Source organism: Ambystoma mexicanum, chromosome 3p (genome assembly GCF_040938575.1).
Source record: "Ambystoma mexicanum isolate Mex_15411 chromosome 3p, UKY_AmexF1_1, whole genome shotgun sequence".
Classification (NCBI taxonomy): Eukaryota; Metazoa; Chordata; class Amphibia; order Caudata; family Ambystomatidae; genus Ambystoma; species Ambystoma mexicanum.
In genome coordinates, this window is record NC_090925.1 from 742,183,538 (window position 1) to 742,206,784 (window position 23,247).

Here is a 23,247-nt window from a genome sequence, read left to right on the forward strand (position 1 = left end):
GGTCTATCTGTGCCCTACTGTCTCTAAGCGTGTGTCCGCTTGGGCCTCATTCCGAGATTGCCGGAATTCTGGCGGTAGAACCTTCAGGATACCAGTAAATGGAGATACCGTTTCCGGCACTCGGTCCAACTGCATTGCTGCCGGATTCCTAGTGCGGGAATGACGGTGTAAATCCCCTTTCATGAAGTCCCATAGGACTCCATGAGGGGATTTGCCATCGGTAACGGGGGCTTTTTTTGCCGATATGGCACTTTTAGCTGGAGGTAACCCAGGAGCCCCACCTGCAAACCCATAGTTGGGCCAGTCCGGTAAAGTGCTGGTATCCATGAATGCCGGCACTTTTACCGGACCGCCCCACTTGGAATGAGGCCCAGTGACGACGCTACATTGTTGAACTGCTTATGAATACCGCCTGTGGCCTGCTCCAACTCAAAGGCACTGAACTCTACAAAAACCTCTAACTCCTCTCGTACATTTTCTGCGTGGCCTTAACTTTCCAAACCTCTGGAAAGGCCCCCTTGTGACCCGTCCTGTTCATCGATTCTGGTTTTGCTTAGAAGACCCTTAAGAACTCTTAGATTCATTTTGCAAGTCTCTTCCAACAGCAGAATTTGTAATGTCTCTTTGAAAATTAAGCTTTATTACAGGGCAATATAGTTAATTTCGTTTTGACATTTAGTGTGCTTTTTTTTAAGGTTCTGTGATTTGATGGACGTTATTCTCGGCAAAATATTTATTTTTCGAAAAAGGGCCAACGAATGAATTTGTGATGAAAATGTCCTTTGACACCACAACCGTTGTACTTAGCAATTTGAACTCTGAGCAACAGCCTGAAACATAATTTTTGAAATGCATCTGGTACAGTGAAGGGTTTTTAGGTTTTTTGTTGTTCACCTGCTATAATCTCATCACTTTGTGCTTCTATGAACCGTCTCCGAGCTTAACCTGAGAGTTATACTGTTTCTTAACCACATACATCCATTGCACAGTCATAGCTTGTTACATTTTCAGAACGTTTAAATGGAATTTCCCTTTTTTTCAAAATGTATTTCACCCCTTCGTCTACTACCCTGTCTCTTCCGGTGTTTGCTGTTGCGCACTAATCTGGGTCACAGCATTGTTCCTCTCCCTCGGGGGGGAGGGGGGTTCTCTTTGCTTTTTGTGCTTTTCCTAGCGTGCAGCATTTGCATTGTTTTATGATTCACCTCAGATGTCACGTTTATTACCATCCAAGGCTTGTTTTTTTTCTGTCATTTTCACCAAACCAACATGCTATAAAAAAGTGCTAGAAATGATATAACGGTTACTAAATGTATTGTTACACGTGTTTTCATCGTCAGCTATAAGCATAGTTTATGTTTACAGCATCTTTATTATCTAGTTTCCCCGATTCTATTGTCCTGCTTGCTTCTATTTCCACTCCCACCATTCTAGTGTCAATTAAATACATCGCTACTATTTTTATTTCCTGGACCATATCGTTTTTGTTATCTATTGCAGAAGAGCCGCCAGGATACCAGCAAATGGAGACTCTGTTTCCGGTAATCGTTCTGGCGGCATTGCCACTGGATTCCGAGTGCCGGGATGACGTATAAATACCCATTCATGGAGTCCGATAGGGCTCCATGAGGGGATTTGCCGTTGTGCCGGTAATGAGGGCGTTTTTGCTGGTAGGGCACCTGGCTTACCTCCAATTTCCCCACTGGCAAACTCATAGTCGGGTGGTCTGGTAAAGCGCGGGTATCCATGAACACTGGCACTTGTTTACCAGACTGCCCGACGACTCGTAATGAGGCCCTCTGTCATTTCTGGTAGAGATAAGCTCCGAACTTTGCAAAGCTTCCTTCATGAAGAGCCGCTTGTATGTTTGCGAGTCATGGTTCAACAATTTGGTTGAGGCTTGTTCAGTTGACCGGTACACGGTAAAAGTGGCAGTAATAACGTTTACCAGCACTTTTACTGTTTTGGCAAACTACACCTTTGCTGGTAGGAATGGAGGATTTACCTCCAGCCCTTCTGACCCCTGCCGGTAATACTGCTGCTCCCCATCCCCCCATGACGTCCGATCAGACTCCATGGAATGGGGATTTACCGTTGGTACCGGCGTTTGCCGGTATCCTGCCAGAATTACCGGTGGGATACCAGCACACTTGTAATGAGGTGTGCACCTTAAGACTCTATCTTCTCACCCACTTCTACTCCTCCATCGCCTTTCTCAAAGACAAAATGCTGTCAACCAATCAATCAAGATTATTCTGCTGTCCACAAACCTCCCAATGGCATTTTTTTACTCCAAAATGCAAGCAGTAAGTAGTCTGTGCACCGCTGTAACTGGTTAGCGACCTATGAGATTGAGTGGGGTGCTAGAACATCACTTGGTCTGCTGGCTGGAGAGCAAGATTGCGCCACCCACAAACTGCCTCAGCAGCCTTCATTAACTCTTGGCGCAAGTCTAATTTGTTAGAGCTGATCTACTGCCCATGGAGACATTGGCAGCCTGATGCGTCCACCAATCGGCAATATTCAAAGCGCCCCAGTAGGCCTTCTGGAGGGGTTCACATTCAGTCTCCATACGGACACCTTCTGTATGTTCTGGTCAAAAACTGTGATGGTATGTGTTCATCCGAAGGTTTAAGCTCTTGCAGAAGGCCATCTATTGGCAAGAGAAAAATGGGCCAAAAAAGTTACGGTCCTCGGTCCTCCCAATATTCTAAGCTACAGAAGAAGGGAAAATAATGGCCCCCCCCCCCCTAAACAACAGTAAAAAAGGAGAAGTTTGATGCTTCAGTTGTTCTAGGTAAGTAAGTGAGCTGGCACGTATGTTGCGTTGCAGCCGGATAGCCGAACAGGGGGCGGGGTAGGGTGTTGAGACATTTTAAGAGGAAGACATTTTAGAGGTGGCTGTTCTTTGTGCTGGCCACGCTGGGGGAGACCGGGCCAAGCCTTGCTGATGTTCTAGCCCACTCTTGCCAAGACTGGCATCTGGCTTCGCATCACCCTAAATAAAGACTGCTATGCTTTGAGTATAGTAACACACAAAAACTGAAGGGCACAAGTTTGATATATTAGGAAAATACTATGAATTTATTAGAATATTTTGGGAAGTTTGATTTTCCTCCATCCTCTGTGTACGATAACTTGGCAGTCTGCAGTTGGTCTCGTCCACTTCCCCAGATGGTCCCACCTACCCAGGCCTGGCCTAGAGATGCTCTCTTCTGCCGCTCATGTAGTAGCTCGTTCCTTCGCTCACCTGCTCCTTCCACATCTCGTTCCAGATCTCTGACAAGTCGACAAGGTACTCTTTGATCTGGAAGGTAGAAAGAGCACAATAAGGTCAAAAAGCGTGTACTACTACTCACTGACATACGGCTCACCTAGTGAAAAATATATGGTTACCAATTGCTTCTGCAACCCCCTGGTCAGTGTGTGGCCAGCCGAAGCTTGTTCTTAATGTGACCTCTCATGTTTTACATCTAGGGCAGCTGTGGACTGTCTGACACGGGGTTAATTTGTTGTGACTTCAAGGGGGACAGGCGGGTTGCACTGGGCAACCTTCCTGTACTGTCGCAAGATGTCTTACAATAAAGGGGTTAGTCTGCTAGGAGACAATAAAGTGACCGTGACAGGACCAATAAGTGAAGGAGCGAATAGCAGGATTTGACAGTTGGGAATAATATTTAGGTTCCTGAGGAGAAAGTTTAGGGTGACTCTTAAACGTGTTCCGGCTCTAGATGTTCCCCACATCAGAAGTTCCTGGGCGTCTTCCTCGCAGGTGAGGCTTAATCCCCCAACATTAGCTGAATTATGTGTCTCACAGTATCCAAAGTAAGCCACTCAAGAGGGGGGGGGGATACCCGTGGGTTCGCCTAGGTACAGCCCCTGGTGGGATTCTGGTATCGGTGAGCTGTGGGCGATGACTTGATAGACTGGCAAAGAGGTCATTTGGAGGTTGTTGCAAACCCTGGATCAGGGATCCCAGGGACAGCGCTGTGAAACTAAAATAGATCTGTCTCTGGTTAGAGTTGTCCTTTGTCAGTTCCCACCCATTGCCTGACCCATAGAGGGTTCAGCATCTTCCTAGAGGCTGCTGAGGGGCTCGAGGGGGGGATACGTGGTGATCAACTGCTCTTCCCTTGTGCCACGTGTCAGCACATCCTTGATGGTGTGTGCGGGATGATGCTGGAGGAAGGTGCTGTGCAGGCTCCTGGTAAAGCAATACATGGTGCTGGTGCTTTAGGAGGTGAGGATGGCATGGATTACTGGAGTGCGGAGGGCATGAAGACAGAGCTTCGGGAGAAGACAGGAGAAGGAGTTGGGCACAGGAAGCCCGGGGGCAGCAACTATATTAGGCTATGCAAAATCGGCAACTGGCGCATGTTACTATGTGTTGCACCTGTAGCTCACATATGGTAACTATGTCGTGCACAAGCTGCCATTGAATATATGGTTACTGGGGCATTGCATGCTGCACTTGGCATATGACGGCAGCGCCTGCACGTGTGGGACTTCCTCAATCATATGGTGAATATGCTGTGTGCTTGAGGCATGCACTTGCATTAGATATGGTGAATGTACCAGGTATGCGTGGCACTATTTGGCATTCCATATTATGTTTGAAGCCCTTGCGGCTGCAGTTGGCATATGGTGTGTTTGTTGGAAGATGAGGGGTGTCTATTTTTAGAACGTCACATGCCTAAATGGTGTAACTGGAAGCATCCCCAGCAAGAGTGCCTACACAATAGCAGAAAGGTGAGAATAAGGGGCGGTCACGCGTATAAGGATGTGGGGAAAGTGGCACAGGGAGCAGGGACAAGAACAACAAAAAACAGGTGACTGAGAAAGGGCCGGCAAGTGCTGCAAACGGAAGAGCAGTACTGTACAAATATACAACAATACGGTATTGGGCAACACTGAAAGCAGTCGTGGGGTCAGGACTTTGGAGCAAGACCTACACCTGGCATCAGACGCAGTGGCGTAACACAAAATGTGGGGGCCCCCCTGCGAGCCATGCTGAGGGGGCCCCCCAACTCGGCAACAAATCACGGGTTGCGCCACACTCTGGGCCGGCCTAGACTGTCACGCTTGCACAATACGCATGAACGTGCTACTGAAGGGGTATGCCGCACACTGCACTAGGAAAAAGATATAAATATGTGTTTTAATGCAATATATACAGCACACTTTCTGGGATAAATTGGCTATAAAGCCAGAGTGTTTGCAATTGTTTTGTAGGGTAACACAATCCAATACATGCAAGTCACCAACAGTGCACAGGAACATTAATGCTTCCAACTGGCTGCACAATGTAGACCAGTGTAAACACGTAATAACATTATAGTACAGAATGCCAGGCCACATTTAGACATACCTAGACTGTTTTCAGCAAAATGCCAGTCAAAGCAATAACACTCATCAAGAAGAGAGCACACAATAAAGCATGTGTCTCCATGGCCTCGAACAACACGGCCAAACTCTTTAAAATCTGCAAGGAACTGGTCAATCCTGTTGTGGTCTATACCTCTTCTGTTCCCTCCCATGGCCTCTGTACAGCTCTGGCCTCTCATTTCTCTGCTAAATCTCAGGACATCCTGTCCTCTATGTCCTCTTCCTCTCTCGGCCCAATTTGGCCATCTCTTCTCTCCTCCTCCTTTTTCCTCTTTCTCTCTGACAACACCTGACGAGGTTTCTAGACAAGTCCGATCTATGAAAGTGTCGTCCAAACAGGTGCTCCGCTGCTCCTCCAGAACCATCAAAGCCCATATTGACACCCTCGCTCCAGCCTTGGCCGATTTCTGTAATCACTCTTTCGCCAATGCAATGTTCCCCTCTCCCTTTGAGCACTCCCTTGTGCACCCACTCCTCAAGAAGCAGTCTGCTGATCCTACCTGCCGGAAACCTATCGCTCAATCTCCACCTTTCCTGAGCAAACTCTTGGAAAAGCTTGCCATCTCCCAGCTTACTCTCCACACTGAATCTGTTGGTTGTCTCCATGACCATCAGTCTGGCTTCAGAGCTGCCAGAGGCATGGAAACTGCTCTCCTTAACACCTGTGCTGCTCTCTAACCTTGATTCCAGCATTCCTTCTATTCTCATCCTTCATCTTTCCTCTGCTTTCGACAGGGTCAACATCGCCATCCTCATCAATCGACTCTGTGAGAACCTGGGCATCACAGATCAGACCCTAGAGTGACTGACCTACTTCCACTTGGACCGCCACTCCGCTCCCAGGTCGATCGTGGTCCCATTCTCTCCGCCACCTCTCTCTACCTGTGGCATTCCCCAGGGCTTTATCCTCTCATGCTGGTTTTTCAACCTCTACTTGGCCACTTTGGCCTCCCTGATCTCTACCTTATCCTCTAAATTTCAGTGTTGTGCGGATGACTCAGCTTTCCTTCAGGCTCCCCTCATCCTCCTCTCCTCTCTTGCTCATTCCTGACTGTCTATCCACGATTCAGGATTGGTGGGCCTCCAACAATCTCTGCCTTAATGCCAGTAAGACAGAGATCCTTCTCATTGGGACCCTTGCCACTGTGTTTCCTCTCTCACTATAGCAGACCACCTTGGGCCCTCTTCCTTTGCCTTCCTGCGAGGCAAAAAACCTTGGTGTCATCTTCAACGCCACACTCTTTCTCTCCTAACATCTCGGACATCACCAAGAAGTCCCACTACCAGCTGCTCCTCCTCAAAGGGACTCTTCCCTTTCTCACTCTCCACCAGAAGCTCACTGTCTCTAAGCTGGACTACTGCAACAGCCACTTTCTCAATCTGTCTTCCTCTAGTCTCCGTCATCTGCAAATAATCCAGAACAGGACTGCAAGACTTAGCCTTGGCCTCAAGCCCTGCGATTGTATTTCTCCAGCCCTGAAATCTCTCCACTGGCTGCAAGGATCAAGTTCAAGAACCTTTGCATTGCCCACAAGGCTTTCTGGGGCCAGTGCCAACACTAAATCCAATGCTCTCTTCCAAAATACCTTATTTCTCTAACCCTTCACTCAGCTACCTCCAACTCTCTAAGGCTTAGACATTTCTCCAGGCAGAGAGTGGGGGTAGACCTCTCTCCTCTGCTGGTGCCTCAACTGGAAAATTAGCCTGGTTAGTCGGTCTGGGATAAACATGCTGCAGATAAAGTAGAAAAGGGAGGTGTCACTGTGCTCTGAATATCATAAATGCGTGTGCGCCACTAATGCGCTGCTACCTAAGAGCATTACATATACGTGTTGCGTAGTAATATGCGGTTCTGCGCATGCGCGGCCCATAAAGAGGCTCGCGCATGCGCGCATTAATAAAGACGGTCCCGGCCGGCAGTTCGCGCTGGAGACCAGAGCAGCAACACATCTCCGGCGTGTCTCTTGGTGCAAGTGCTGTGTGCGTGCCTGCAGGTGGGGCCTGCCACCGCCCCACACCATCACACTGGCGACGAGGACGGCGCGGGAGCAGTCCTCCGCTCCGGTAGCATCCAGAGAGGAGAACGCTGCTCCGTGTCGGCACGGGCTCACACGTGTGGCCGGCGGCCATCTTGGATTGAGCGCAGAACGCAGTGGTTGTGGCCCGTGAGGGTGCTCGTGCGCCACCTGCAATTTGCACCGAAAATAGTCAATTTTTGGACCCTCCATAGCCTGTGCAGCTGCAAGGTTGTGGCATTCTGTCAATATAACAGGAAAAAGAAGAAAAGAGTGGCACTGGAGAAGATATTGCGCCAAAGGTGATCCGGGGCCCTGTCTTCAAAGCAGTTTAACGTATTTCTGTGAGTACCACGCAGGGAAATGGGGGAGGAAGACAACAGGATGGCGCTCCTGCCCCCATCCCTCGCAGGGTGAACAGCACACTAGCCCCCATGCCGGAATTTGATACCACAGGCCCACCTTCCAAGTTGGGTCTAAATGGCACCTGTGGGTGAAGAGGTTGGAGATGTTCTTCAAGGCCATGGGGATCACGCAGGACGAAGAAAGGATTGCAATCATGGTGTACTCGGCAGGGGCCGAGGTGCACAAGATATGACTCTCTGAACATTCCGGTTGCGACGTACGCTGCAGTGAAGCAGGCGCTCCGAGATCATTTTCTGCCAATGGCGAATGTAGACTTTGAAAGGTTTGTCATGAGTGCGGAAAGACGACGAGAGGAAGAGTCATTGGATCAATTTTGTGCACGACTCAGAGTTCTAGCAAGCTCCTGTAGATGGGAAAATGAAGAGGAGATGGTTCGGAACCAGTTGTTGCAGGGCTGCAGCTCTGGTAAACTGAGGGGGCAGGTATTGAGGGAACCTGGTTTGACCCTACAACAGATTCTGGACACAGGAAGGGCCTATGAGCTGGCTGACGCGAGGGGTGCGAAAATGGATGCAGCCACGCATGGGAGGAACGAAGGTGAGGCTTTTGCAATTGGCCGCACTAACCCAGGAAAGTCCAGGTGGACGTCAAGAGGAGGTGATAGCCCGGGGGGGCATAGCAACGCTCCCTCGTGCCAATATTGTGGGTACGACCTGCCACATATGGGTGACTGTCCAGCCAAATCGAGAACCTGTGGCCGGTGTAACACCCCAGGACATTATGCTAGGGTGTGCAGGGCATCAGCACCTGTCGGCGTGTCGAGAGGGCCCGAAAGGGTTGCCAGAGGCAGCACTCGGAGAGTGAGGGGTGTATCATCCATTGAACAAGGCGTACAGGACCTGAACATCGCCGAGGAGGAGGAGGAGGAGGAAGACGAAATCTTCATCTCGAGCATAGCTGAAGGGCCAGACAGACAACAACCCAAGTGCACAGCTAACATTGGGGAAACACCCACACCGGTCTTGATAGACACTGGGGCGTCCGTCTGTGTGCTGGCAACGGAACACTACAACGCACTCCCTGGTCCACCAGGCCTAGCAGAGTCCACAGCACGGATATACGCTTTCGGAGGAGACACACCGCTTCCCATCCAAGGAGTATTCGTGACCCCAGTCACTCACAGACAAAATAGAATAAGGGCAAGATTCTTTGTCACAGATGTGAGCCCGCATTCACTTCTGAGTTGTGCTGCGGCTGAGGCATTGGACATTGTACACTTCTCATTTGCGGTCTATCACACTGACTTGGAAAATCTGTTGAGTCGTTTTGAAACGATATTCCGAGGGATAGGGAAACTAAAGGCTGACCCAATACGCCTCCACATCGATGGGTCTGTGAGACCAACGGCTCTCAAACACTGCCGCGTCCTTTTCCATCTGAGGACACAGGTGGAACGCGAGCTGCAATCCCTGATAGACAAGGACATCATTGAGAAGGTAGAGGGCCCCACCCCCTGGGTCTCCCCGATCGTGGTAGCCCCAAAGCCCAAACAACCGGGTGCTGTATGCATCTGCGTGGACATGAGGCTTCCCAACCTAGCGATCAAAAGAGAGCGCCACATAACACCCACCCTGGACGACATCATTGGGGAGCTTCAAGGGGCGAAAGTGTTCTCAAAACTGGATTTGAGGTCCGGGTACCATCAGTTAGAGCTCCACCCCGAGTCAAGATACATCACGACGTTTACAACTCACGAGGAGTTATACCAATATAAAAGACTCGGTTTTGGTATCTGTTCCGTGGCAGAGGTCTTCCAGAATACCATCAGGGGAGCCCTGTCCGGACTCAAGGGAGTGATAAACATGTCGGATGACATTCTGGTCTTTGCCCGTTCCGAGGCTGAACACCTAAAGCGCATGGAAAACACACTGGTGAGGCTGCGCGACCTAGGGTTGACACTGCACAAAGAGAAGTGTGAGTTCCTGAGAGACAGGCTGGAATTTTTCGGGTTCGTCTTCCACGCAGGGGGCATATCATCTGATCCCGAAAAAGTGAAGGATATCCGGGAAGCTACCCCGCCAACCTCACCATCTGAAATCAGAAGCTTCCTGGGTATGGTGACATATTGTGGTCGCTTCATCCACGATCTAGCCTCCCTGTCGGAACCCCTGAGAGCACTAACCAGAAATGACATCGCCTGGAACTGGGGGGAGAAAGAACAGAGGGCTTTCGACAACATCAAAAATGCCCCATCGGAACAAGAAACTATGGCATACTTCAATCCGGATCGGGAGTCTGAAATTGTAGTCAATGCCAGCCCCGTAGGACTGGGGGCTGTCCTCATGTAGGCCGACAATCAAGGAACCATGAGGCCCATCGCATATGCCAGCAAAGCGCTAACAGAGACGGAGAGATGGTACTCTCAGATCGAGCGGGAAGCTCTGGCCATCCTATGGGGGTGCAAGCACTTCCAGATATATATTTTGGGAAAACCGGTCGTGGTGGTAACCGACCACCAGCCTCTCATCCCGATCCTGTCCGGAATATCATCCAAACCACCGACTAGAATAGAGAGATGGATGCTGTTGTTAATGGAGTACAGGGTCAAACTGCTGTATCGACCAGGCCCTGACAACCCGGCAGACTACCTGTCCCGCCATCCAGGTGTGGGGAGGCCAAAAGACACAGTGGAAGTGGCAGAGGGTGTTGAAGCGATGCATCTCGCGGTCGAATCGGCGCTGCCCGTTGCCCTATCCCGCCAGGAGATCGCCGAAGACTCCAACATGGACGAGACATTCACAAGGATCAAGCTTGCTATGGCAAATGGAGAATGGCGAGAGGTCCTCCAGGACAACTCCCGAAGGAACGCAGGGGCTCAGAAAGACCTGCAGGCCCTCTGGAAAGTGCGCCATGAGCTCTCGGTGGCCGAGGATGGCCTCCTGCTAAGGGGTCACCAGATTGTCATCCCGAGAACACTGGTTGACAAGGTTCTGCAGCTCGCACACAATGTGCACCAAGGGATGGCCAAGATGAAAGCAAGACTGAGACTTGAGGTCTGGTTCCTCGACCTGGAAAGTAGAGTGGAGGAGTTTGTGAGAAGGTGCATCCCCTGCCAAGCAGCCCGCCCGGTGGAGAGGGCCCCGCCGATCCAAACCATGGAGAGAAGTGACCAGCCATGGGGGACGGTCCATGCCGACTTTGGATCCACCGGCCGAGGGCTCTACTTCCTAGTGGTGACAGACCAATGGTCCCGCTATCCGGAGGTTGAACTGGTGGAGTCGACGGCGAGTGACCACACCATCATGGCGCTGGAGAAAATGTTCGCCACGCATGGATTTCCGGTGGAGATATGCTCAGACAATGGGGCACCATTTCGCGGGCAACGTTTTGCTCAGTACTGTGAGGAGAGGGGAATACGCCATAGGAAAGTCACACCGCTCTGGCCGAGGGCAAATGGGGAGGTGGAGCGCTTCATGCGAACGCTAAACAAAGTGTTCCGCATATCAGCAGATGGAGGCGCAGACCTCCGACGCAACTTAGTGGACTTCCTTCGAGAATATCCCTCGACCCCCCCATCAGTCAACCGGGGTCGCCCCTGCCAAAGCACTCTTTAAGCGTGTACCAAGAGGGCTCCTGCCCGAAATGGAAGGCCGCCAGCCGGGGGAGAATGAAAAGGATCACGTGCGAACGGAGAGGGCGGTGCGGAATGAAAAGGAGACGATCAAGAGGAAGCTCTTGGAGAGGCCGATTGCGGTGGGGGATACCGTATTGGTGCGAAACAGAAGAGCAGAAGGAAAGTTATCTTAACCTACGAAACCCAGCCCCTGGGGGTGACGCTTGTGAAGGGCTCGATGATCACAGCGGCCAACACACGTGGAACTGTCACCAGGAATGTCTCGTTTTTCAAGCGCGTGGGATCTGCCGAAATGGATGAAGTCGACCCTCCGGCACCTGAGCCGAGCGATGAACCGCCACCGAGACCCGATGGACTGGCCGAGACTCAAGGGACACAAGAGGTGCCTCAGGCCGAGGAACGCAGGTACCCGAGCCGGGCCGCCGCAGAGGTTCCAAGACTTTATTATGGACCCTGCCTAGTCATCTAGGTCGTGCTGGAACATTTATGTTTGAAGAATACGTTGTTAAGTTATACTGTTGATCAATGTTCATTGTTTGGGCAAAAAGGAGGGATGCTACGTAGTAATACGCGGTTCTGCGCATGCGTGGCCCATAACGAGGCTCGCGCATGCGCGCATTAATAAAGACGGTCCCGGCCGGCAGTTCGTGCCGGAGACCAGAGCAGCAACATGTCTCCGGTCGTGTCTCTTGGTGCGAGTGCTGCGTGTGTGCCTGCAGGTGGGGCCTGCCATCGCCCCACACCATCACAATACGGCTCAATTGTACGCAATCCGTACACTTCGAGGTTTTACTTCAACTTCACAGCTTCTATCTATGTACATCTACGCTGAATCAGTAATCCGACTCAGTGTTCCAAATATCGGGACGAATAAATCTTAAACAGAATGTTTCCTACTGTTAACGATTTCGAACCAAATGCATGCTTAGCATCAACATTAGCCACTAGTAGCACAACCTATACTACAGTTTGTACACCGTCAAGTCTCACCCGCTAGCTATTCTTCATGAAGAACAAATGGAAACTTTACAAATGCGGAAGCAAACGCTGCGCGTCTGTCTGCTCGCGAAGCCGAGCTACAGTAAACCAAATGTACATATGTTGGCATGGTGACCAGCGCGCATGCGTATACGGTGGCATGTGCATCATATTGGTAGGGGCTTCTCAAGAGTAGTCATGGCAACGTAGTAATTTAGCACAGTGCCTATAATACGAACTAATACACATGCTCTAGCACGCAGTGTGCATCTGACCAAGTCACTTGGTTCACAGACTGACAATACATTTGTCAGTATTTGATATATTACTATTCCCTTGTTTGTCACGTAGCTCTGCATGGGTCCTGTAGACAGACATGACACTCAATTGTTGAAAATAAATGATCCTGTATGTTGCTGTTTCGAGTCACTTATCGCTTGATGTGCTTTTCACTCTGAAGTAAATTGCACTGACAATGGGAGCATGTGGTTGGCTGACATACCCCGTAGTAGACCTGGGTGGGAGGTGAGAGTTGGTGTGCTGCAGCATACTGAGACCTTCTGTGTGCTCTCCCCACCTGTCGCCTCAACCTGGCACTGTGCAGTGCATTGCGGTACATTGTGATGCAAATATCCCCAAAACCGTGCATCCTAGGTTCTTAAAACGTGGTAGGGACCAATCGAGTTTTGTTCCTCATGTCGAGAAGCTTCAAATGAGCTTTGTCCGGTCCTTCTATGACGACATTGATGTTTTACCAATTTCAGCCAACCGTCTCATGTGTGAAGGGGCTGAAATCCAGGGAAAGGGATGTAATGTCCTAATATCATGTAGCCAGTAATGTCTGGATGGTCCTAACAGGTAACTATGCAACATTTGGTGCAGATTGGTAGAATGGTGTGCAATTGTATAAGGATCAAACTAACAGATGGTCTGCTTTATATATATATAGAGAGAGAAGAGATTGCATTGTGCATTGTTTTGCAGTATACAAAGTAGGATTCTGGAGTTTGCTTCACAAGTCACCAGGTGGAATCGGTAATCCTTTATGGGGCATGTTCAATGTCCACAAAGACACAGTATCCATAGGGTCCCCTAACTATCTCAAAGGACTCAGGAACACTCTAAGCGGTACAACCCTGCCCTTTTCTTAATTCACAGACTTTGCTTCTGTACGGACTCCCCATTAGCAGCAGGAGAATATGACCCTCATCTCTTACAGGTCCTTTATCACACCTGTTCACCTCTGAGAACCCATTAGAGCGCCCTCACACCAGGGCCCCACATAGCGTTTAGCGAGAAGAACAAATGGATACACTTGCATGGTCTATCTGTGCCCTACTGTCTCTAAGCGTGTGTCCGCTTGGGCCTCATTCCGAGATTGCCGGAATTCTGGCGGTAGAACCTTCAGGATACCAGTAAATGGAGATACCGTTTCCGGCACTCGGTCCAACTGCATTGCTGCCGGATTCCTAGTGCGGGAATGACGGTGTAAATCCCCTTTCATGAAGTCCCATAGGACTCCATGAGGGGATTTGCCATCGGTAACGGGGGCTTTTTTTGCCGATATGGCACTTTTAGCTGGAGGTAACTCAGGAGCCCCACCTGCAAACCCATAGTTGGGCCAGTCCGGTAAAGTGCTGGTATCCATGAATGCCGGCACTTTTACCGGACCGCCCCACTTGGAATGAGGCCCAGTGACGACGCTACATTGTTGAACTGCTTATGAATACCGCCTGTGGCCTGCTCCAACTCAAAGGCACTGAACTCTACAAAAACCTCTAACTCCTCTCGTACATTTTCTGCGTGGCCTTAACTTTCCAAACCTCTGGAAAGGCCCCCTTGTGACCCATCCTGTTCATCGATTCTGGTTTTGCTTAGAAGACCCTTAAGAACTCTTAGATTCATTTTGCAAGTCTCTTCCAACAGCAGAATTTGTAATGTCTCTTTGAAAATGAAGCTTTATTACAGGGCAATATAGTTAATTTCGTTTTCACATTTAGTGTGCTTTTTTTTAAGGTTCTGTGATTTGATGGACGTTATTCTCGGCAAAATATTTATTTTTCGAAAAAGGGCCAACGAATGAATTTGTGATGAAAATGTCCTTTGACACCACAACCGTTGTACTTAGCAATTTGAACTCTGAACAACTGCCTGAAACATAATTTTTGAAATGCATCTGGTACAGTGAAGGGTTTTTAGGTTTTTTGTTGTTCACCTGCTATAATCTCATCACTTTGTGCTTCTAAGAACCGTCTCCGAGCTTAACCTGCGAGTTATACTGTTTCTTAACCACATACATCCATTGCACAGTCATAGCTTGTTACATTTTCAGAACGTTTAAATGGAATTTCCCTTTTTTTCAAAATGTATTTCACCCCTTCGTCTACTACCCTGTCTCTTCCGGTGTTTGCTGTTGCGCACTAATCTGGGTCACACCATTGTTCCTCTCCCTCGGGGGGGAGGGGGGTTCTCTTTGCTTTTTGTGCTTTTCCTAGCGTGCAGCATTTGCATTGTTTTATGATTCACCTCAGATGTCACGTTTATTACCATCCAAGGCTTGTTTTTTTTCTGCCATTTTCACCAAACCAACATGCTATAAAAAAGTGCTAGAAATAATATAACGGTTACTAAATGTATTGTTACACGTGTTTTCATCGTCAGCTATAAGCATAGTTTATGTTTACAGCATCTTTATTATCTAGTTTCCCCGATTCTATTGTCCTGCTTGCTTCTATTTCCACTCCCACCATTCTAGTGTCAATTAAATACATCGCTACTATTTTTATTTCCTGGACCATATCGTTTTTATCATCTATTGCAGAAGAGCCGCCAGGATACCAGCAAATGGAGACTCTGTTTCCGGTACTCGTTCTGGCGGCATTGCCACTGGATTCCGAGTGCCGGGATGACGTATAAATACCCATTCATGGAGTCCGATAGGGCTCCATGAGGGGATTTGCCGTTGTGCCGGTGATGAGGGCGTTTTTGCTGGTAGGGCACCTGGCTTACCTCCAGTTTCCCCACTGGCAAACTCATAGTCGGGCGGTCTGGTAAAGCGCGGGTATCCATGAACACTGGCACTTGTTTACCAGACTGCCCGACGACTCGTAATGAGGCCCTCTGTCATTTCTGGTAGAGATAAGCTCCGAACTTTGCAAAGCTTCCTTCATGAAGAGCCGCTTGTATGTTTGCGAGTCATGGTTCAACAATTTGGTTGAGGCTTGTTCAGTTGACCGGTACACGGTAAAAGTGGCAGTAATAACGTTTACCAGCACTTTTACTGTTTTGGCAAACTACACCTTTGCTGGTAGGAATGGAGGATTTCCCTCCAGCCCTTCTGACCCCTGCCGGTAATACTGCCGCTCCCCATCCCCCCATGACGTCCGATCAGACTCCATGGAATGGGGATTTACCGTTGGTACCGGCATTTGCCGGTATCCTGCCAGAATTACCGGTGGGATACCAGCACACTTGTAATGAGGTGTGCACCTTAAGACTCTATCTTCTCACCCACTTCTACTCCTCCATCGCCTTTCTCAAAGACAAAATGCTGTCAACCAATCAATCAAGATTATTCTGCTGTCCACAAACCTCCCAATGGCATTTTTTTACTCCAAAATGCAAGCAGTAAGTAGTCTGTGCACCGCTGTAACTGGTTAGCGACCTATGAGATTGAGTGGGGTGCTAGAACATCACTTGGTCTGCTGGCTGGAGAGCAAGATTGCGCCACCCACAAACTGCCTCAGCAGCCTTCATTAACTCTTGGCGCAAGTCTAATTTGTTAGAGCTGATCTACTGCCCATGGAGACATTGGCAGCCTGATGCGTCCACCAATCGGCAATATTCAAAGCGCCCCAGTAGGCCTTCTGGAAGGGTTCACATTCAGTCTCCTTACGGACACCTTCTGTATGTTCTGGTCAAAAACTGTGATGGTATGTGTTCATCCGAAGGTTTAAGCTCTTGCAGAAGGCCATCTATTGGCAAGAGAAAAATGGGCCAAAAAAGTTACGGTCCTCGGTCCTCCCAATATTCTAAGCTACAGAAGAAGGGAAAAGAATGTCCCCCCCCCCCCTAAACAACAGTAAAAAAGGAGAAGTTTGATGCTTCAGTTGTTCTAGGTAAGTAAGTGAGCTGGCACGTGTGTTGCATTGCAGCCGGATAGCCGAACAGGGGGCGGGGTAGGGTGTTGAGACATTTTAAGAGGAAGACATTTTAGAGGTGGCTGTTCTTTGTGCTGGCCACGCTGGGGGAGACCGGGCCAAGCCTTGCTGATGTTCTAGCCCACTCTTGCCAAGACTGGCATCTGGCTTCGCATCACCCTAAATAAAGACTGCTATGCTTTGAGTATAGTAACACACAAAAACTGAAGGGCACAAGTTTGATATATTAGGAAAATACTATGAATTTATTAGAATATTTTGGGAAGTTTGATTTTCCTCCATCCTCTGTGTACGATAACTTGGCAGTCTGCAGTTGGTCTCGTCCACTTCCCCAGATGGTCCCACCTACCCAGGCCTGGCCTAGAGATGCTCTCTTCTGCCGCTCATGTAGTAGCTCGTTCCTTCGCTCACCTGCTCCTTCCACATCTCGTTCCAGATCTCTGACAAGTCGACAAGGTACTCTTTGATCTGGAAGGTAGAAAGAGCACAATAAGGTCAAAAAGCGTGTACTACTACTCACTGACATACGGCTCACCTAGTGAAAAATATATGGTTACCAATTGCTTCTGCAACCCCCTGGTCAGTGTGTGGCCAGCCGTAGCTTGTTCTTAATGTGACCTCTCATGTTTTACATCTAGGGCAGCTGTGGACTGTCTGACACGGGGTTAATTTGTTCTGACTTCAAGGGGGACAGGCGGGTTGCACTGGGCAACCTTCCTGTACTGTCGCAAGATGTCTTACAATAAAGGGGTTAGTCTGCTAGGAGACAATAAAGTGACCGTGACAGGACCAATAAGTGAAGGAGCGAATAGCAGGATTTGACAGTTGGGAATAATATTTAGGTTCCTGAGGAGAAAGTTTAGGGTGACTCTTAAACGTGTTCCGGCTCTAGATGTTCCCCACATCAGAAGTTCCTGGGCGTCTTCCTCGCAGGTGAGGCTTAATCCCCCAACATTAGCTGAATTATGTGTCTCACAGTATCCAAAGTAAGCCACTCAAGGGGGGGGGGGTACCCGTGGGTTCGCCTAGGTGTACAGCCGCTGGTGGGATTCTGGTATCGGTGAGCTGTGGGCGATGACTTGATAGACTGGCAAAGAGGTCATTTGGAGGTTGTTGCAAACCCTGGATCAGGGATCCCAGGGACAGCGCTGTGAAACTAAAATAGATCTGTCTCTGGTTAGAGTTGTCCTTTGTCAGTTCCCACCCATTGCCTGACCCATAGAGGGTTCAGCATCTTCCTAGAGGCTGCTGAGGGGCTCGAGGGGGAGATAGTTGGTGATCAACTGCTCTTCCCTTGTGCCACGTGTCAGCACATCCTTGATGGTGTGTGCGGGATGATGCTGGAGGAAGGTGCTGTGCAGGCTCCAGGTAAAGCAATACATGGTGCTGGTGCTTTAGGAGGTGAGGATGGCATGGATTACTGGAGTGCGGAGGGCATGAAGACAGAGCTTCGCGGAGGAGACAGGAGAAGGAGTTGGGCACAGGAAGCCCGGGGGCAGCAACTATATTAGGCAATGCAAAATCGGCAACTGGCGCATGTTACTATGTGTTGCACCTGTAGCTCACATATGGTAACTATGTCGTGCACAAGCTGCCATTGAATATATGGTTACTGGGGCATTGCATGCTGCACTTGGCATATGACGGCAGCGCCTGCACGTCTGGGACTTCCTCAATCATATGGTGAATATGCTGTGTGCTTGAGGCATGCACCTGCATTAGATATGGTGAATGTACCAGGTATGCGTGGCACTATTTGGCATTCCATATTATGTTTGAAGCCCTTGCGGCTGCAGTTGGCATATGGTGTGTTTGTTGGAAGATGAGGGGTGTCTATTTTTAGAACGCCACATGCCTAAATGGTGTAACTGGAAGCATCCCCAGCAAGAGTGCCTACACAATAGCAGAAAGGTGAGAATAAGGGGCGATCACGCGTATAAGGATGTGGGGAAAGTGGCACAGGGAGCAGGGACAAGAACAACAAAAAACAGGTGACTGAGAAAGGGCTGCAAACGGAAGAGCAGTACTGTACAAATATACAACAATACAGTATTGGGCAACACTGAAAGCTGTCGTGGGGTCAGGACTTTGGAGCAAGACCTACACCTGGCATCAGACGGCATTGATGAGGAAATGGAGTCTACATTTGTCCTATGATGGTAGTAAATATATAATATAGGCTATATCTTACATAGTATGAGTTTACTTGGCATGCAGGGCTAATATGGGCTTACGATTCCAGTATCATCTGCATGTGGGAGGCTATACTTGGTATATTATGGACTGTAGGTAACATTGCATGACTATAGCTGCTGTGTGAGGCTGCAACTGGCATACGAGGTCCTTAACTGGCCATATCTGACTGTATTTGCCATTGGCTTATATTTGATTTGTGGTACACCTGTCTTTCATGATCCCGCCAGTGTCATATCAAGTCAGCATGTTATCTCAAATATGATTGTTAATTAAAATAGTCTATTATGTATGAAATATTAAGTATATCTTCTTGTGGGAAGCTAAATCCTATGTAAGTTGTTTTGTATACTCCCTGACCTCAGTTCCAGTGATGTAATAGAGGGCAGGAATCATCCGTCAACACTGCATGGGATCTCACTTCCTCAATCGCTGCCATTTTGGTAAATAAACGTTCTTTACTGGAAGGAGGGCTGAGGAAGAAATGTGTACTTTGGCACAGGGGGTTTGATGTTCCATCTTCTCATAGCGTCCAAAACCTGTCTTTGAATCACTTATTTACTTTACTAATGATGGTGACGGTCCACAGGCCCTAAAGTGCTGTGTCATTTTATGTTCCAACGGGGGAGGGTTTTACAGCCCCCATAAACGCCCAATATTCATTTGAAACCATTCTGGGGGTGCGAGGATTCGTCTGCTCTTAATATCCACATCTCAGAAGGAACTCCGAGGTGGTTCCGTTATCCCTCTTTATCCCTGTGAAAAAAAACGGCTTGCAGAGCAGTTAGTCTTCGTCTTTTTGAAGCTAAGGTAAATTGCTTTCGAATGCTTATCAAATCTAATTCCGCCATAATAGACAATTAAAGATTAAATAAGTAAAGACCATGGAGCCCTAAAAAGACTCATTTTCCATTCCAGTAAGACTAGTGAATACCTAGATCCACTCAAGACGAAGAGTCTACTTGATAGAGATCACGTTTAAAGTGGAAGAGACCAAATAACGAAGAAATTCAAAGATTCTAAATCTTCATTCGAAACGAGGCACGTTCATTAACGTATACACACACTCATATAATTCAGAGTTTGATTGGAAAGCATTATGTCTTATATAGCAAGCAAGGTATAAGCATTTGTAAATTTATTTTACAGGCCAAGCTAGACCTAAAATAGTTCAGCTAATGGCATTGAGGACAACTCCTGCTTAACTCTGGACCTATCCCTCATACCTTTTCGACCAACTGGACCAGGAATTTGAATTTCCTAGTTCTAGTTTTTATATAATGGAAAATATATTAGTACTAAAGCAACCATAGCTTACTATTTTTTCGTTTTTGTCGTTGTTCTTATATCAACAGACACAGCTAATACTCACAGATACAATTGTTATGCATCGTTAACAAGAATGACATTTATTCATCAACAGCAACTGTATTGACAACTGTGCCAATATTAATTCCCATCAAAAAGTGACATTTCTCCTGAAGAAAAGTCCCTTAACTACCAGCGAGAACTGAAACATGTCGAGTCTTTTGACCCAAGTATAATAACTTGGGTGGTTTTAGATAAACCCACTAAAAGGGCCCTAACTATCTCAAGATGGCAATGGCCTCTGATTTAGTTATATATTGAATTACAGTCTACAATACAACTATTCCCTTAGTAGATCAAGGATTCAGATATCATGAGTTAATTGTCTGTTTTTTAGACACATTTTATATTGAATACTTGTGGCGAGAACATATCATTTCTGATGTTTTTCGTCTTTTAATACCTGTTTATACTATGAATAAAATGAATTATTTTTGTATCACTGAATAGTTTTATGATATAATGTACCTAAACTGTGACTGTTGATATGAGCTAACTACCTCCCCAGCACACACGTCTCAACATGGTGACGGACGCACCGGATGACCGGGCGGAAGGAAGTGTGAACCTTTAAGGGTGTATTTCTGGTCTGAACTTATGGATCTGTGTGCAGGGCCGGTACAAGGATTTTCCCCACCTTGGGCGTAAGGTCATTTTGCTGCTCCCCCCACCAGCCCCATTTTTTTTGGCGATACACTCCCTCCCCTTAAATGTGTCTTCACCTCTTTACATGCATTTCCCGCCCACCATGCTCACAGGATGCCATTTCACCATCATGTTTTAGATCTTCTTTTCATAACAATGTAAAATCAAATGTTATGTTATGTTTCGCGTAGTTGTAAGGCACAACATTCGCCATGACTGGCATCCTGGTGTTAGTGGTTTATCTACCTTGTGCTCTGGAGCGCATCAAACCCAACAGAGCTGCAGGGCTTGTGCTTGGGTCCCTATGTTGCTTTATTTGAATCCTTCAAATATACTTGGCAAAGTCTTTCAACTAATGACCAAAATTGCTCATAATTGTATCCTAGCTGAGAAAGCCGAATGAGGGGCTTGCGCGCCCAGTTGTTGGTACAGCTTGCCTGCACCGCATCCTTTGAGTTCGGGATTGGTTGTTGTCCTGGTGCCCGCCTACTGCTGGTCCAAGCTGGTCAAGCTGGAGGTAGAGAAGGAGGAGGAGGCAGGATTGCTGTAAACTAATCTGTCTTTGGTAGCTGAAGCATCTTGCTCTCGGGTGGTCGCTCGCAATAGAGGACTCGCTGTGAGGCATTCATGTGTCTCTGTGCCTACAGGGATCAACTTCCCCCTCATAGCGGAGAGCCATTGAACAGAAATTGATAACCGCTCTCAAACAATCCAGACTTTCTAGCGCCACACTCAACCATACTGAATTAACGCTAGAACGGTAGAGTGAATCCCTGCACTTAACATTGTTATACTACATCAATATCCCCATATAGGTAGAAAGGGTGTCAGAGAAAGTATTTATCGGTCCTCTGAGTATCAAAGAAAGAGGACAGTGGTCTTGTTTTCAACAAGTTCTATATGTTAAGGGATGATGATTGGCTACTGGTCATGTGATATTCTGATCATTAAGACTACTCCTTCATGGGCTGAAAATACTTTGCCTCCATGGGCCTCATTACGACCCTGGCGGTAGGGGGTTAACGGCACCGGTAGAGCTGCCGGTGCCATTAACACCCTACTGTCTCATTCCGAGGTCTGCTCGCGGGACCCGCTAAGGACGCCGGGTCTTACCAGGCGTCCTTAGCGGGTCCCGCGAGCAGACCAGGATGCTAACAACGGGCCCGTCATTAAAGGGCCCGCTGTTGGCATCCTCCCCATTCCCATTGAGCTCTATGGGGGCTCAAATGGGAATCGGGATGTACCGGGTCGGGGTTCCTTGAATGGGGAAATACCGGGCCCTCCAAGGTCGGAATGGCCTAGTATTTCCCCATTCAGGGAACCCAGACACGGACCCAAGTTTGGAGGCAGCCATGCCCTTTTTAAGGGCATGGCTGCCTCCAAACTCGTAATGAGGCCCCATGTCTTTAATAGAATCATTGCATTCCTTAGCGTGGAAAATCTAAATTAGGCACAGAAAAGGTGGAATACCATTGCCCTCTTGAGCTTGAAGCCTATCAATACAGCATCAGACCGGTGCAGCAACACTACAGGTGAGTGAATGTAGGTTGCAGTAGCCCTAAACACCATACCACCCTGGATAACTAGGTAGCATCCACAACATGACTGTAGCACTATTTACTATCTCTAAACACATGGCATGCATCATGGCAGGGAGCTAACATGCAGCCATAGCTCTGTTAGGGGGTTCAGCACAAAAGCAGACGGCCAATGGAAAGGATGGGCAAAAGAAGGGGGTTCTTCTGGATTGGTTTTAATTTTGGTCCCTTCGCTTAAAACACATTTCAGTTTAGATGTAACTGATATGAGGCATTCGGGAGGTTTCGCATCTGCAAATTCTAGAAAGGGAGCAGAAATGTGGCCTGTGGCCATTCAGATTTTTCTTTTATAATCAACCATATATAATGTTTTAGTTGTTGAACTTCTCAAATTATAACAGTTGGCGCATAGAAAAGAAATAATGGTACAGTGACTTCTATGTTTTCCAAAAATCTAAATTCACATGGAGGAGGGACAGGCCATTTTTTTTTAATCTATCACAACGGTTTGGCCCAAACTGCCTCTCCACCTCTGTACAGTCACCAGCAGGTGCTGATAATGTCTTGTAAAGTTGTCTGGGAATAGCTTTGTTCATTTTAGGGCCAGAAAGAACGGAACATGGTCAAACATTAATATAAAAAAAGGATACATCGAGGTAAGAAATCAGATTTTTATTTTTGGCCTGGGGCTGTGCCAGAGCTTCTAGGAGGAGACACATGAATGCCCAATGTGATGAATATGCATTACTGCACTTGAACACTGTGCTTCCCAAAATGTCTGTTTTAAGTAGGGCACACTCTCCCTGCAGTACCTGTGAACCCTCCATCCCACTTACCTCTTTTCTTTGGCGTCAGAGGCGAACCCTCTACCGCCGCTGTCGCACTGCTGCTGCCACTGCGTGGGTGCCATGGAAATGGAAGAGGGGCTCTGTATGTCACTATGAGACAGTGAGACAGTATCTTCA

General features: G+C 48.1%; 1 protein-coding gene across 2 annotated transcripts in view; it reads right to left on the bottom strand.

Annotated features, from left to right (window-relative positions):
- Window positions 1–16,758: 16,758 nt before the first annotated feature.
- Window positions 16,759–23,247, bottom strand: part of CCDC42 (coiled-coil domain containing 42) — a 61,774-nt gene continuing 55,285 nt past the window's right edge. Inside the window, exon 8 of one of the 2 annotated variants that reach the window (XM_069649861.1) lies at window positions 16,759–17,006. In XM_069649861.1, coding sequence (XP_069505962.1) covers window positions 16,899–17,006 — 108 coding nt within the window. In that variant the 3' untranslated portion in view covers window positions 16,759–16,898. The remainder of the gene's footprint in view (window positions 17,007–23,247) is intronic. The other variant, XM_069649862.1, reaches the window with a different exon arrangement.